A 15639-nucleotide genomic window follows, 5' to 3' on the forward strand; every position below is an offset into this window, starting at 1 on the left:
TATGAAAAAAGAGAAAAATCCCATTGAAATAGGTCTGACAACTCACCCCACCTATGAAAAGGGTTAAACAACTCAACCCACCAATAAAAGTTTTAGGACCCAATTATCAGGTACAGTCTAAATGGTATAAACAAAGAAAGTATAGACTGTCCCTGCACTTATGAAAAAGGATGCAGTCCGGTTGAATATACATGTAGGTCTGCCAAATGCCCCACTTATGGTCCGAGCCCACAGTTATTTCGTAGTGCATTTCTTTTAGACAATAAATGAAAATTAAAAAATCCAAACTGCTCTTTCTCAATTATATTTTTACAGTGTGTTGCACTACTTTTGGGACAAAGTATATCAAAATTATAGAAAACTTCATCAGCTCTAACTCAAAATATGGACAATTTTATGTTAAAGGGGTCTTGAAATCTTTTGACAGCTTCTAAAGTGATAGTATGGCTTCCATAAGGGTCGTTTTGTCAGGATGAGTCAGATATTTTTATTTTGGTTCTTGTGCTGAGCATTGAATGGACATTAAATGTACTTGTTAGGTTTATTATCATTTTCACATAATTCAGAAAAAATTGAGAGAAAAAGTTTTTGCAATCTTTATGACCGGACATTTTGCCTTGTTTGAATAAACTGCCACACATTTACAGTCCTAAAAGTAGCAAGATGAATAAGAGCAACAATGTACTTTAGAAGATCTGAAATTTACCAGTTCAGGCAACTGGTAAATTGTATTGTACCAGAAATTGGTCCTTTAGAAAATTACTTTAACTAGCATATATATGTAGCATGTTAGTTAAAGCAATTTATCTAATAATTTAATGGTTTCGTCTAACAAATTTACCCTCTGGTCAAAATAGTTGTCTTTAAAAAATATGCATTATGATATGATTTTATAATCAATTTAAAAAGGGAATAAAAATTGGTTAAAGCAATAAATCAACAGAACACAATTAATTGAACTTGTGTGCTTGGCACAGATGTGAGATTTAATAACGCTTCGATTCCTGAATATTTTAAAAATTCTACAAATATCATGAATACCTTTATCTCAGGGTCATTTAAGAATTTTCGTAAAGAAATACATTTTGTAACATGGAAAGAACTTCATACAGAGATTTTACATATATTCCTCTCTGATCTGTGTTTTTACATTGTCAAGTTAACATCTGGTTTAAGGAAAACATGTTTTTGAAAACAAAACTAAAATTTATAAATCCAAAACCTCTGTCTTCAGTAAGACCTGAAAAAGTCAGATATTGTCGGAATCTTTACCCATTCTCTGTAGAACTAATCTGTGAATCTGTGAATCTATATACAGAATATTTGTATCCACTACCGGGGCGGCGGCCTGCACTACTTCTGAGGAGAATCAGACCTAGTCAATGACTTTCTGAATCGATGCAGACTCTGCCTGTAATTTGAATGGAACCAGTTAATTATTCTTTTAAACTGTAAACTGTCATTAGCAGGATTACTTATATCCTTTCTCTGTCTGAAGCAGAACCAGTCAGTATTTTCTAAATCTATTAATTACATGTTTATCTACATTTTGTACCGGTAACATCAAAATAAAGAGGTCCAATTTGTTAGCCAGCATGACGTTGATATGATGAATCAAAGAATTCTACTTTATATAAAACTTATACACCACAATGGTGTAGAATAAAAAGTACACAATTACAAGCCCTTTTGTTTTCCACATACCCATAATTTATAATCAATAATTCCAGAGTCAAGGCCAAAAATAATATATTGTTTGTTTCTCCTCCCAAGACCGACCCCGTAAAATCACCATGACATAAAATATTTTATTAGCCATTTTTGTCCAATTTTATTTTTAGCTCACCTGGCCCAAAGGGCCAAGTGAGCTTTTCCCATCACTTTGCGTCCGTCGTCATTGTTAACTTTTACAAAAATCTTCTCCTCTGAAACTACTGGGCCAAATAAATCTAAACTTGGCCACAATCATCTTTGGGGTAACTAGTTTAAAAAATGTGTCCGGTGACCCATCAAACCAACCAAGATGGCCGCCATGGCTAAAAATAGAACATAGGGGTAAAATGCAGTTTTTGGCTTATAACTCAAAAACCAAAGCATTAAGAGCAAATCTGACATGGAGTGAAAATGTTTATTAGGTCAACATCTATCTGCCCTGAAATTTTCAGATGAATCACACGACCCTTTGTTGGGTTGCTGTCCCTGAATCGTAATTTTAAGGAAATTTGTCTTATTTTGGTTATTATCTTGAATATTATTATAGATAGAGATAAACTGTAAACAGCAATAATGTTCATCAAAGTAAGATTTACAAATAAGTCAAATGACCTAAATGGTCAATTGACCCCCTAAGGAGTTATTGTCCTTTATAGTCAATTTTTAACAATTTTCATAAAATTTGTAAATTTTTATTAACATTTTCACTGAAACTACTGGGCCAAGTTCATTATAGATAGAGATAATTGTAAGTAGCAAGACTGTTTAGTAAAGTAAGATGTACAAACACATCACCATCACCAAAACACAATTTTGTCATGAATCCATCTGCTTCCTTTGTTTAATATTCAAATAGACCAAGGTGAGCGACAGGCTCTTTAGAGCCTCTAGCTTATGGCTATGATAGCTTTTGGTGATTTTTTTCCGCTGCTGTAGTCAACAAGCCTTGGTTTTTGGTAATACCTTTCTGGTGCTGTACTAGTCAACAAGCATTTAGATTTAATATCAAGGCAAAGGAAAACAAACAAAATGCCTTGCCACAAAATTTGTGTGTGTGTAAGGATGATCTTTGAAAAAACCACCTGAAGCATCTTTCAACCCACTGGGTACATCTTCATTTGCTTTGTCTTTAACATCTGTTCCTGTTTAAAGGATACATCTTTGAGTAAAATGGTCTGAATCATGCTTTAAAATCTATCTACTTTGTCTTTGAACAGGTTGGGCACAAGTCAGAAAATGTGGGATACATGTATTCCCTGCTTTAAGGGAATGTCCCTGTTTTCTGGTTTAAAAAAAACCCAGTTTAAATGGGATTTCCTTTACTTTCAATTTATGGCAGGTATGAAATTTACAAAAGGGCTTTAACTTTAAAACTGCATCAGTAGAATTTGTAAATACTTAAATACCAACTGTGCCAGTTAAGGTCGTTAAACACTTCCATCATCATCATATACTATTGATGTCATACAACAAACACTTTTCCATTGTGGCATCAGATACTTTGAAATATGACGTCAAATTTTATGAGAACCTGTGTGATGTCCAGTAATGGCGGACTATAGCCATACTGTGTATTGACAAAGCTGCATGATCCAGGTGCAACTGAACATATGCATGATATGAACTGAATTATGTTCTATTGTTCACTTCTATAGAAAATTTAATTCCCAAGTGGTGTCATCTCATAATTGAAGATCAAGGATCTCTGGAATGAATTGATGAACAAAGGAACTGTTTTGTTGTAACGTAAGTTATGCATCAAATTAGACTTGAAATAAGCTTGTTTTAACAAATAAAACGTTTGCTACATGTACATGTATCATTAAATATTTCTAACACATGTAGATTGTGCCTATTTGTAGATTTCATACCATATAATGAACAGGAAGAAAGGAGGTCCCTGTATTCTGAAACAGTTTTAACACCAGAGAACTGGGGTGAACACTGAACAAAGGGAATACCCACTTATCTTGACTTTAGCCTATCAGTTGAATTTTGTACAAATTCAATAAATTAAACCATATCATGGAATAAAATAAGAAAATTAGCCTACCTACCTACCCATACTCTGACAACCTCAGTTGGGCCAGGGGAAACAAAGATATTTTTAATGTTGGCCCAAATCCAATACAGGTACCAATAGTATAAAATGCTCAAATGAGACATAGGCACTTTTATTCACTTCAGTCACAGACCAGCGATGTCGCAATTGTGTTCCAGTATAAGCAAAAATTTGTAACCAAGGAAATTCAATGACTATTTTAAAAGGAAAATACTTCAACTGTACTTGTATTACCACTGTGTTACATTTTGTAGTACAAATAATACAAACTGATGGTGGTGATTTATGAAGATGACAAGCTTTACTTCACCCTGTTACTATGTAATATGTTTAAATACAAAATGTGCAATGTATATATGCTGATCTGGATCAAACAGTTACTGATAACACAGTTTCTTCTATCAATATAACAGTTGTAACTTGCTACCATGATGTACAAACCATGAAAGTACTATTTAATTCAAACAATACATGCATACATGTGTTGATTGAATAGCCACAATAGAGCTGTGTACCTTTTCCAAAGAATGCAACCAATTATGTATTAATTCATCTGAAGCCAGTTTAATAGGAGGATTAATCATCTTTAATGAAGATCTGATAAAATTCTTTCTCTTTTTAGGGCAACCCACCTGTTCACAGAAAGAAGTATAGGGTGTAAATGAAGGGCACTTTTGTTGTATGGGTCGAAGGAAAAGTTAAGGTAGGACCATCTATCAACTATGTGTAATCAGGTGTTCTACCAACTGAAAATCATTCAACTACACCAACTATGAAACTGCTCTCGCACCTCGTCAATACATCGACATAGCTCTCTCTAATGGTGTATAAAAGCCAGTATTGGAATCCACAACATTCTCATATATATATACATTTGTATATCAGATCAAAATGTATGTTGTTCATGACCAAAAAACAAAAATGCAAGATTTATTCAAATTAAATTTCTGCCAATAGCTATAAGGGGATAAAGTTTTAAAGTTTATTTGAATGGGATACATGCTTATGTCTTTTTATACAATTTTATAAATATCTTCAGCTTATAGTATTTTTTCTTTTTGAAATCAAATGAAATTATTAATATCTTAGCTTCAAAAAACTTAATAGAAGGGTACAAATGGTGGAGTTGGGACCAAATACAAAGATCATGATTCTGTATGGGTTGTTTGTTTGTAAATTTATGGTTGAGATTGAACCATAATTTATTATTGCCTGCAATTTGATTTTATTATGATTTGAACTCTTTAGTAAAATTTGTAATAAGCATGCCTCATGATGATGCCTGTAATTGTATGAAGATCTACCATAAAATAGGCTTTTACACACACTTTCAGTCGTCGTCGTCCAAATACTTTTAGTTTTCGCACTCTAACTTTAGTAAAAGTGAATATAAATCTATAAAATTTTATCACAAGGTTTATGACCACAAAAGGAAGGTTGGTATTGATTTTGGGAGTTTTGGTCCCAACATTTTAGGAATTAGGGGCCAAAAAGGGCCCAAATAAGCATTTTCTTGGTTTTCGCACTATAACTTTAGTTTAAGTTAATACATGTAATAGAAATCTATGAAATTTTGACACAAGGTTTATGACCACAAAAGAAAGGTTGGGATTGATTTTGGGAGTTTTGGTTTCAACAGTGTAGGAATTAGGGGCCAAAAAAGGGCCCAAATAAGCATTATTCTTGGTTTTCGCACAATAACTTTAGTTTAAGTAAATAGAAAATAATGAAATTTAAACACAATGTTTATGACCACAAAAGGAAGGTTGGTATTGATTTTGGGAGTTTAGGTCCCAACAGTTTAGGAATTAGGGGCCAAAAAGGGACCCAAATAAACATTTTCTTGGTTTTCGCACCATAACTTTAGTATAAGTAAATAGAAATCTATGAAATTTAAACACAAGGTTTATGACCATAAAAGGAAGGTTGGAAATGATTTTGGGAGTTTTGGTCCCAACAGTTTAGGAATAAGGGGCCCAAAAGGTCCAAAATTAAACTTTGTTTGATTTCATCAAAATTGAATAATTGGGGTTCTTTGATATGCCGAATCTAACTGTGTATGTAGATTTTTAACTTTTGGTCCCGTTTTCAAATTGGTCTACATTAAGGTCCAAAGGGTCCAAAATTAAACTTCGTTTGATATTGACAAAAAATTAATCGGTTGGGTTCTTTGATATGCTGAATCTAAAAACGTACTTAGATTCTTGATTATTGGCCCAGTTTTCAAGTTGGTCCAAATCGGGGTCCAAAATTAAACTTTGTTTGATTTCATCTAAAATTGAATAAATGGGGTTCTTTGATATGCCAAATCTAACTGTGCATGTAGATTCCTCATTTTTGGTCTTGTTTTCAAATTGGTCTACATTAAAGTCCAAAGGGTCCAAAATTAAACTTAGTTTGATTTTAACAAAAATTGAAATCTTAGGGTTCTTTGATATGCTGAATCCAAACATGTACTTAGATTTTTGATTATGGGCCCAGTTTTCAAGTTGGTCCAAATCAGGATCTAAAATTATTATATTAAGTTTTGTGCAATAGCAAGTCTTTTCAATTGCACAGTATTGCGCTATGGCAAGAAATATCTTATTGCAAAATATTGTGAAATAGCAATTTTGTTTTAAATTAGAGTTATCTTTCTTTGTCCAGAATAGTAAGCAAGAAATATCTAATTGTAAGAATTTTTTTTATTTGGAGTTATCTTTCTTTGTCCAGAATCAACTTAAATCTTTGTTAAATATACAATATGCAATGTATATTCACTTTTTACTACCAACTGATAAATTAAAATAATCTTTACCATTCATTACATCTTAATATTTTATGATGTATTTAAATGAGTAGTAATTGTTGCAAACTCCATTAGAAATTTTAATTGAGATTAGTTTTGGAATAAGGGAAAGGGGGATGTGATTAAAAAAAATGGGTTCAATTTTCTCATTTGAAATTTCATAAATAAAAAGAAAATTTCTTCAAACATTTTTTTGAGAGGAATAATATTCAACAGCATAGTGAATTGCTCTAAGAGAAAACAAAAATTTTAATTTCATTAGAACACATTCATTCTGTGTCAGAAATCTATGCTGTGTCAACTATTTAATCACAATCCAAATTTAGAGCTGAATCCAGCTTGAATGTTATGTCCATACTTGCCCCAACCGTTCAGGGTTCAACCTCTGCGGTCGTATAAAGCTACGCCCTGCGGAGCATCTGGTTTGAATTGAGAAGAAAACTAAAAATCCATGAATATCCTGCTAAACCTAGCTTTTTGGGTAAACTTGTGATTTTGTCTAAATTATAAAACAGGTAGCTAGTCTTTTAAAGTATAAGTAGAATTAATATATTCAATCTAAAAACGAGATATGTTTGGTATAAATTAAGTTACAAACTTAAATCTTTGATTGCATGTCAATTTCTAGACAAGATCTATGTCTTAAATAAGTGTGAATACATTGTACCTTGAATGGGTAAAATATGGCATTTCTTGATTGATGCTTTATATGATAAAAATAACAGCTTATAAAATTTGAATTTCATGACTGAGTGGTTTTTGCCAAGGTATTTATGGTCCGAGATAAAAATCGTTTTTATATGTTGAGCAAGCATAAATAATGAAAAAATCCAGTAAATATAACAAAACAATGGACAAAGATATGAAGACTTGGAAGTTAAATCATGCGACAGAGAAAGCAACACTGAAGACAACAGGAAGAAAGAGGTAAGATAATGTCAACTTTATAAGTTATATATCCTTTCATTAACTGATAAATTACTTTAAAAGTCAGATTTCAGAATAGATTTGTCACGCTACAGTTAAGATAAATTTACTTATTTGCATTTATTGTTGTATGATGTATAAATATACAGTGCTGTACTTTTGTAATTATGTAACATAAAATTTGTAAAAACTTTGGGAACACTACCTTTAAGAATATCCAGACATTGTCATAGTATGTACGTAATTTCAAGATTTATTTCACATTTGAGGATTTATTAGTACTATTATCCCCAATTCTAAATTTTTGAAGAATTCAGTGACCATGCCTATTGTATGTGCTAGTATTTAGTACAACCTTATTGTGTTCAGAAGGTGTATTATACTGTAACAGTTTTATCATGGAGGGGGTGAACACATGATATTGATGATACATGTAATAAGGCTTATAATTTTTAAGTCAGAAGAAATATATCATTTCTGTATGACATTCTGTTGCATCAGTGGAAATCCTCAATTTTGGCTCAATACACACAAGTGTACAGGTATAACTTGGTCTTCCGTGTTTTCTTTGATGTTTTTATCATGTTAATTACAGGTGATAGTATGCATTTCAAATTTAAAAAAAATAAAATTTGATTTACATCAATTAAAGTTGAAGATTCTTTGAACTCTTCAATTACAATTTGTTGAATCTAATTTAAATATATAATATGTAGACTAGTTAGTTATACATTTGTACCTAATTAGGCTTGGAATAGAGAGAAGAATGGAAGAAATAGGACATCCTCAGTATTAAATAAGGTAATTTATTTCTTTTTTTTAGTCATCATTTGACATAAATACCATTTTGCATCTAAAAGATCTAGAAATTAAAAGCATTACATGTAAACCATTTACATACCAATTATTTGGTAGAAAATGATTGTCAGCTTCACTGAACATTTATTATTACGACTATTAAACTTAATACATGTATTTTAGTCTTAGTTGGTATTTGTTACAAGTTTATAATATTTCTACATGATTCAAAGGATCAGTTGACATTGCATGTCAATAACATAAAGGCTCAGTCCTTATATCTCTCGTCATAGATTGATTGTAATATGGTACCTGTTTTGTTGTGTAAGCATACCTCACAAATATTTTTGTTTCATTAAAGATCCCATGTCTTGTAACAAGATAAAAAGTCAGATTTTTGTTGTTGTTTAAAAATAGTAGTATTTTAGAAATGAATTCTTCAAGAAGGGTTGATTGTAGACATAAAGAATAGCTGATTTTTGGTTGGACATTATAAGATTTTGAAAGTACTTGTGGTGATAATATGCTGAATCGCTCTAAAGATGAACTTTTGTTTAAATGTTCCTTATCCATACAGGCTTCAGTCCACAATTAGTTCCCTTTGTTCATGGTCTAGGAATATAGTTTCCAATTATTAAATGGGGAATTTCTTCAACTGGGTACTGTACATGTTTCTTTGAAAAGTTGAGCATTTAAGTGGTCATATCAGTTGCATATATATTAAGATAAGTAAAACTTGTGGGAAAAAATAGTGTTAAAAGTGAATGTAGGGTAGAAATTAGCCGTTGGCTTTTATTCATGATTCAAATCCAACCATTGGCATGTTAATAGGGCTCTCAAAAGAAAAAAAAAAGCACATATGGATTATCCTGGGACAAGCATATTTTATGAATAATAATTAATGGTCTATAAGCAGTTTAAATTATTTCATGTTTGACCAGGTGCAAATTTTTTAATCCAATCTGACTTTTACATAGAAATGCGTTGTAACTTTAATATATGAACAATATTTGTGGTTTGGGGCTTACATTAGCTTTCACTTGTCTGAAATGTAAGATATATGTCGTGTTGACCATTGATGTTATATTAGGAAGATTTAATCTTGTTGGTATGTTGTTGATGAGCAGTTTACCTGAGATCTACAATAGTGACATACCACCATCTGAGAGATAACTTCTGTGTAAATAATATATACCATATGGATTATTAGGACAAGAATAACTTAAACTGTAACTGATGTCTAACTGTTTCATTACCTAATGGCCCTGAAAAGAAAAACGCTAATGTAAAAAGACCAAATGGATGCTTTAATTCATTATAAATGCTCCCTCTAAATAAAAACAAATGGATGCTTTAATTCATTATAAATGCTCCCTCTAAATAAAAACAAATGGATGCTTTAATTCATAATAAATGCTCCCTCTAAATAAAAACAAATGGATGCTTTAATTCATTATAAATGCTCCCTCTAAATAAAAACAAATGAATGCTTTAATTCATTATAAATGCTCCCTCTAAATAAAAACAAATGGATGCTTTAATTCATTATAAATGCTCCCTCTAAATAAAAACAAATGGATGCTTTAATTCATTATAAATGCTCCCTCTAAATAAAAACAAATGGATGCTTTAATTCATTATAAATGCTCCCTCTAAATAATAATTGTCTGATATATCAGCCTATTGAAAACTGTTTTCTACTATTTATGTTGAAGCTCTGACATTTTATGTATTATAATTTGGCTCATTACATGTACATATATAGTACCAATTGTAAAACGTTTTCCCTAGAGTTAAATTAGGTCATTAATATTGAGTAGTTTATTACAAAGTTTGAAGTATCTGTAACTTTATTGGATGAATAAGGGTTTTCCTGTTGTTTGTTGATGTAATTATAGAAGGTTTGCTATATATATACTGTATGTGACACTCATAGAATGTGGTTATTGTCTATGGTTGTTGGAACTAATATTATTAAGTCCAGGTAAGAATGCTCCAGACTCGTATGCTGACCTCTAAATGTATTATGATATTTTGTAATTGATAGGTTGCTGTCACATTTGGTGTTTAACTTGATAAGGTTTAATGATAGGTTTCTACAAAATAGAGAATCATATTTATGAATAAACAAAATCAAATCTGTGTTAATTGCAGGTCAAACTGATATTTTTTTATCAATTCTTTATACAAATTCAGTGAAGTAAAACCCTCTCGTCCACCTTAATTTTTGGAATGATAAAGATGAAATGTTGTGTAGCCACATGCAAATTGAACCAATTTACTTTGTCTTTTTGTCGATCTATTCAAAAGTGAAGTAGGTTTTTGCCACATTATGTAAATTTGAACTATTTTTATGATAGATGACTCTATCTTACATCATAATTATTCTGATGTTTTCTTTATTCATACATGTACTGATAAGTGCTATTACTCTGTCTCTTGGTTTTCTTTATTTGTACTTAAATGTACATATATACTGTACTGTTAAATTAGTGAGGTAAGTGTAGTACATGTATATGTAATGTGACCAGGTAAAGTTAACTGATATCAGAAAAAAGTAATGTTCAGAATATGGTATCAAATTAAAAACTAAAAAACAATGGCTTATTTTTTTTAATGATGGAAATTTCAAGAGATCGTCAGTAATAATTTTAATATTTTCTAACAATGACGAAAGATTCTAGTTTAATCACTTAATTTTAATATGGGATGGATTTATGTTGAAAAAATCCTTTATGATTTCAAATGGAGAAGTGATGTGATTTAGTACATGCAGTTTTTGTGTAGGATGAGATGGGTTTATTTTCTTCACCATGTATAAAAAGCAGACTTGTCCTTGATTGACTAATATTTTATTCCCCCTTTCAGTATATAGTACATTAATACTTGTCTGTATATATTAGTGCCAGTTAGTTATATATTGATTTGGATAGATTTGAACCCTCCCTATTTAATGTCATGAAATGCAGTCCATGTATTGTGGATGAGTTCCTCTTTATTCTTGTGTGTTTGGCATACAGAGACTTGGGGACAAAGTTTATAAAACAATACTACTGGTATAGACTGAAGGTACAGTTGTTTTCTCTTCAAAATGTAAAGCAAGTGACTTATATGGGAAAACTATTATCATGGCTTTTAAAATTAGGGACAGGATTTTACAAAATAATTAACATTCTCTGTCTACATACTTTATTGCAATTTCAACTTGTTATTTCTTGGTTACACCAATGAGCTGTAAATTAAAGCTTAAGGTAATAAAGTATATATGTAAATGCATCATTAACGGTGGCTTTATAATGCTGATAGTTATATAAATCTACTAGAGTTATTTCCCTTAGACTGTTGTTCAGTTCCATTGAACTATTACTGGATTATAATTGATTTTAGGTATCCGGTAGTTCCTTAATAAATTCATAAAGCATGTACCTCATTAAACCTATCAGTGATTACAGGAACACAAATGAAAACTCGAAGTCAAATTTCAACTAAAGCTAATGCATTTAATGAGTAAGCCGGATGGCAATTTACAAAAGAATATATTTATTGGAAGTTTTAATTAAAGAGAGAAAATGGCTAATGTGATTGAATTGGTTGTAACAGTTTCTGGTGATTAGATGAGGTATTAGCTAGATGTTACAGTCTTGGTTTGTTAGTCCTTTTGAATACCTGTAATTAACCATGCTAGTACCTGTACTTGATAACAAGGTGGCCGTCTATCAATTCAACCTTATCTTTAATCTACAGACATTAAAATTAAACATTCTCAGCTATCAGCCAAAAGATTTCCTAGTTTTCATATAACATATCATTGCTAATGAAGAAAGTAGTTCTTGTCAAGAGCTGATTATTTAAAATCATTCAGGCTTTTACATTCTTTTACTGGCTTTAATTAGGAAATACAGATTTCATAAGCAAATTTTAAAGATAAATTTTTGCTAAAGTTGTAAGGACTTAACTTGATTAATATCTTCACATTAATGGTCCATGTTTACAAACGAACTGTATAGAAATGAGAGAATTAGTTGTGAGTTATGAGAGAGGCATTACATGTATATGTGGGTCTATTGATCTATTAGTAAGTTACAGGGGTGTAGAGATGAAAATAAATGACGTGTCTGACTTAATACAGTTAATGATTTGGCAGTTAACAGTTAACTTATGGTTATTGTCAAGTGGAATATATAGCTAGGTAGATACACTTTGAAACGAAGATTTATCTTGTTTAGAAGTATATAAATTTGTGTGTGGTCTCTATCTTTTGTTTTACAGTCCACAAAGATACTAATGTTTCAAAGTCATCTTTGTTTACAATTTATACCTCTATTGCATAAACATAACTTTGTATCAGACAAAGAAGTTCAATTTTGAGATGAGCCAAAAATGTTTTTATATTTGATGAATACTTCTTTTTACTTGAGAAGCAAAACCTTTTTTATTTGCTATTCATGTATTCAGATAATCTTTCATGAAAATTTGCCAGTTGTTTCTTATATCACAACTTTTTGAAATAAAAAAAAACCCTCTGCAAGTCAGATTAAATACTGTCAGCCATGAAGTGATGAAAGCCTATGAATAAAGGAAGGAAAAAGGAAAGCATGTCTGTACAGGCTAAAGAAAGATAAGAAGTCTTTATATCCTATTCCTATCACATGTTTTCCTCATTATTTGTTTGTTTACTTTACCATGTAATGATATTTTTGTACAGTAGCTTTTCCAATAATTAATCTCTGTTATGACCCATTTTATAGCTGATGTACTTTTTGAGGTGTTATCTAACAAATGAAAGAAACAGGCCAGGAATGTAAGATACGGTAATTAGTGATTAGTCAGGTTATAATCACCCTATCATTGATAACCCTCCTCTATTACAAACGTTACTTAATCCAAGATAAACTCTTTCATTTTAAGATTAAGTTTAATGTGATTTATTAAACAACTGATTGGTTTAATAAAGAGGAACTTCTGTAAATTATTTGATGTTCATTAGTCAATGAAAAGTATTTTTGTTGGTAAAGTAAAGATTATAAGTTTAAAAGTTTTTGTCCGTATAAGAATAATATAGCAAAGGCTATGCAAAATGTTTCAATTGAAGACATACTGGTAGTAAACTCTATTAAACATCATTCTACGATTAACAGTGTTGTATGGTGTTATAAAGTTTTAAAAGTCTTGGATAAACCGCATTGTTTTGAGGGTCATCTTTCTCTACTCTTATCACAACACAACCAAATTATCTTATTAAACAGAAATTTCTCTACTAGATAAAATTTTTCGTTCTGTTAATATAATTGGGACTATTTAAATTTATCAATATTATATTCTGCGATTTGCTGACAAGTATAGTTTTGTGATACTGATTCCTAATAATATAACTTCTATTAAGGGCTAACAATGATCCTTAATGGGCTTTCTCGCTTTACAAATTATCTTAAACGGACAGGTAGTACCTTTTTAAAGAAGCATGTAACTTGTCAAAACACATTTATTCTCCAACTATTCAGTTGACATAGAACAAATTTCTATCAAATTTATATATGAGTTTGATCAACACTGTAATTGCAAATAAAGCAGGGAAAGGGAAGATTAGAACAAGTGAAGTACTAACTCTCTGTAATTGATCAGTGATGATTTTATGTTAAACTAGAGAGAAATGATGATAATATTATTCAGATTAGTTTGATAACATAATGCCATCCCTTTGGAACAAATTATAAACAAGGACATTCCTGAATATTTGATAATAAATTTTATGTACAAAACACTCAACAGAGAATGTTCTTTTTTACAGTCTCTCCATTTAGAACAACTGTAAAGTGAGAACCTATGTTTACTCTGAAACATTTATGGAAAATAGACTTTTATCTTCACTTAGATGTTTACATATAATTTACATATACAGATTAATTTTGTGTTAATGTTGATTCCACTGATATGCTTCATTAAGTAGTTAATGTTAATAGTGGGTATAATTGTATGCATAAAACCAGCATTGATTTGTGGAGCCGATGGATGTTATTTTGTTATGTGGGTAAATAAAGATATAAATGGACTCCAGATAGGATCACAATAATACAGTTATGAGATGTATAGAAGCTTTTGTAGAAATGTCTGCTGCTCAGTATTGTGGGATAATAAAGTTAATTTTCAAAATAGGGTTGTAAATGGAAGATATAAAAGCTTTTATGTTGCATTTGTTCTTTTCTAGTTTTGGTCAGCAGTATGTTCATATGTTTTATCTGAAGCACTAGTAATAAACTCAGACTGATAGAAATCAAAACTCAAAAGCTTTTAAGATTAATATCTAAATAGTTTTTTTAGATGCATCTTCAAATATGATCCTTTAAAGTTATAAAAAAAAGCAGGCACATATTTTTCTTGTGCCTCATTTTATAAACATGCATTTAGGTCTTCACAGTTGTCTAGACTGAAAACATTGCAAATATTTATGGAATATTATATATCATAGAATCCTGGGGTACAAAATCACCTTAGTATTTACATTGGCTTCATTTGTGTTGATGAAAATAGCTAATTATAGAGTATTGCATTTGACTAATTGGAAACAGGCTATAGTTTATGTGTTTGTATACATGAAACAGACTATAAGTACAAAAACAGAGATAGCAACATGTAGAGGTAAGTTAAATTTTATTGAAATAATTTGATCTAATTAATAATTCTTGTTCAGTTAAAATAAAAGGCAATTAATTAGTGTTGATAAGTATTAAAATATTGCTTCAATGAAATATGTGATGAAAGTGGAGCCATTTGCATCTGTAGCCTGGAGGGAAATCTTTATTGATAAGTGCTAGAAACATTGTGAGAGATAATATAGAAAATTTTGTTCATAGAAAACTTGCTTGTAAACATGAAGAATGCTGATCACTGCTGATTGAAATTACTATTATATCAAGAAGCAGCGCTGTAAAATACTTTAAAACTTTTGCTAAATCATAAGAACTATAAAAAGAAATGTGTAGATGCTTGTCCAGATTTTGGGAATAAGATTTTAAGGTAAATGTCAAAAAATTAATAGAGAGAAAGTCTGTTATTATGTGATCTTAAAATTAATGCATGGCTATGTGTTCTACATGAATGACTGTGATCTACAATGTATGACACAGCTAGGTGTTATACAATGTTTTACTCTATAAATCTACATATCTACAATGTATGACTATGTGATCTACAATGTATGACTATGTAATCTACATGAATGACTGTGATCTACAATGTATGACTATGTGATCTACAATGTAAGACTATGTGATCTACAATATATGACTATGTAATCTACATGAATGACTGTGATCTACAATGTATGACTATGTGATCTACAATGTATGACTGT

At 30.6% G+C, this 15639-nt stretch overlaps 1 protein-coding gene across 8 annotated transcripts in view; it reads left to right on the forward strand.

Moving 5' to 3' along the window:
• The window catches only part of LOC134696383 (heparan sulfate glucosamine 3-O-sulfotransferase 5-like), a 92786-nt gene that overhangs the window by 967 nt on the left and 76180 nt on the right, over positions 1–15639 (forward strand). For 5 of the 8 annotated variants that reach the window (XM_063558257.1, XM_063558122.1, XM_063558131.1 and 2 more), the window contains exon 2: positions 4398–4478. In XM_063558257.1, the coding sequence (XP_063414327.1) occupies positions 4437–4478 (42 nt within the window). In that variant the 5' untranslated portion in view covers positions 4398–4436. Of the gene's footprint in view, positions 1–4397; positions 4479–6589; positions 7491–8237; positions 8292–10157; positions 10273–14758; positions 14925–15639 lie in introns of those variants that run through there. The other 3 variants (XM_063558150.1, XM_063558223.1, XM_063558204.1) reach the window with 3 other exon arrangements.

The sequence above is a fragment of the Mytilus trossulus genome, chromosome 1, assembly GCF_036588685.1.
Source record: "Mytilus trossulus isolate FHL-02 chromosome 1, PNRI_Mtr1.1.1.hap1, whole genome shotgun sequence".
Lineage (NCBI taxonomy): Eukaryota > Metazoa > Mollusca > Bivalvia > Mytilida > Mytilidae > Mytilus > Mytilus trossulus.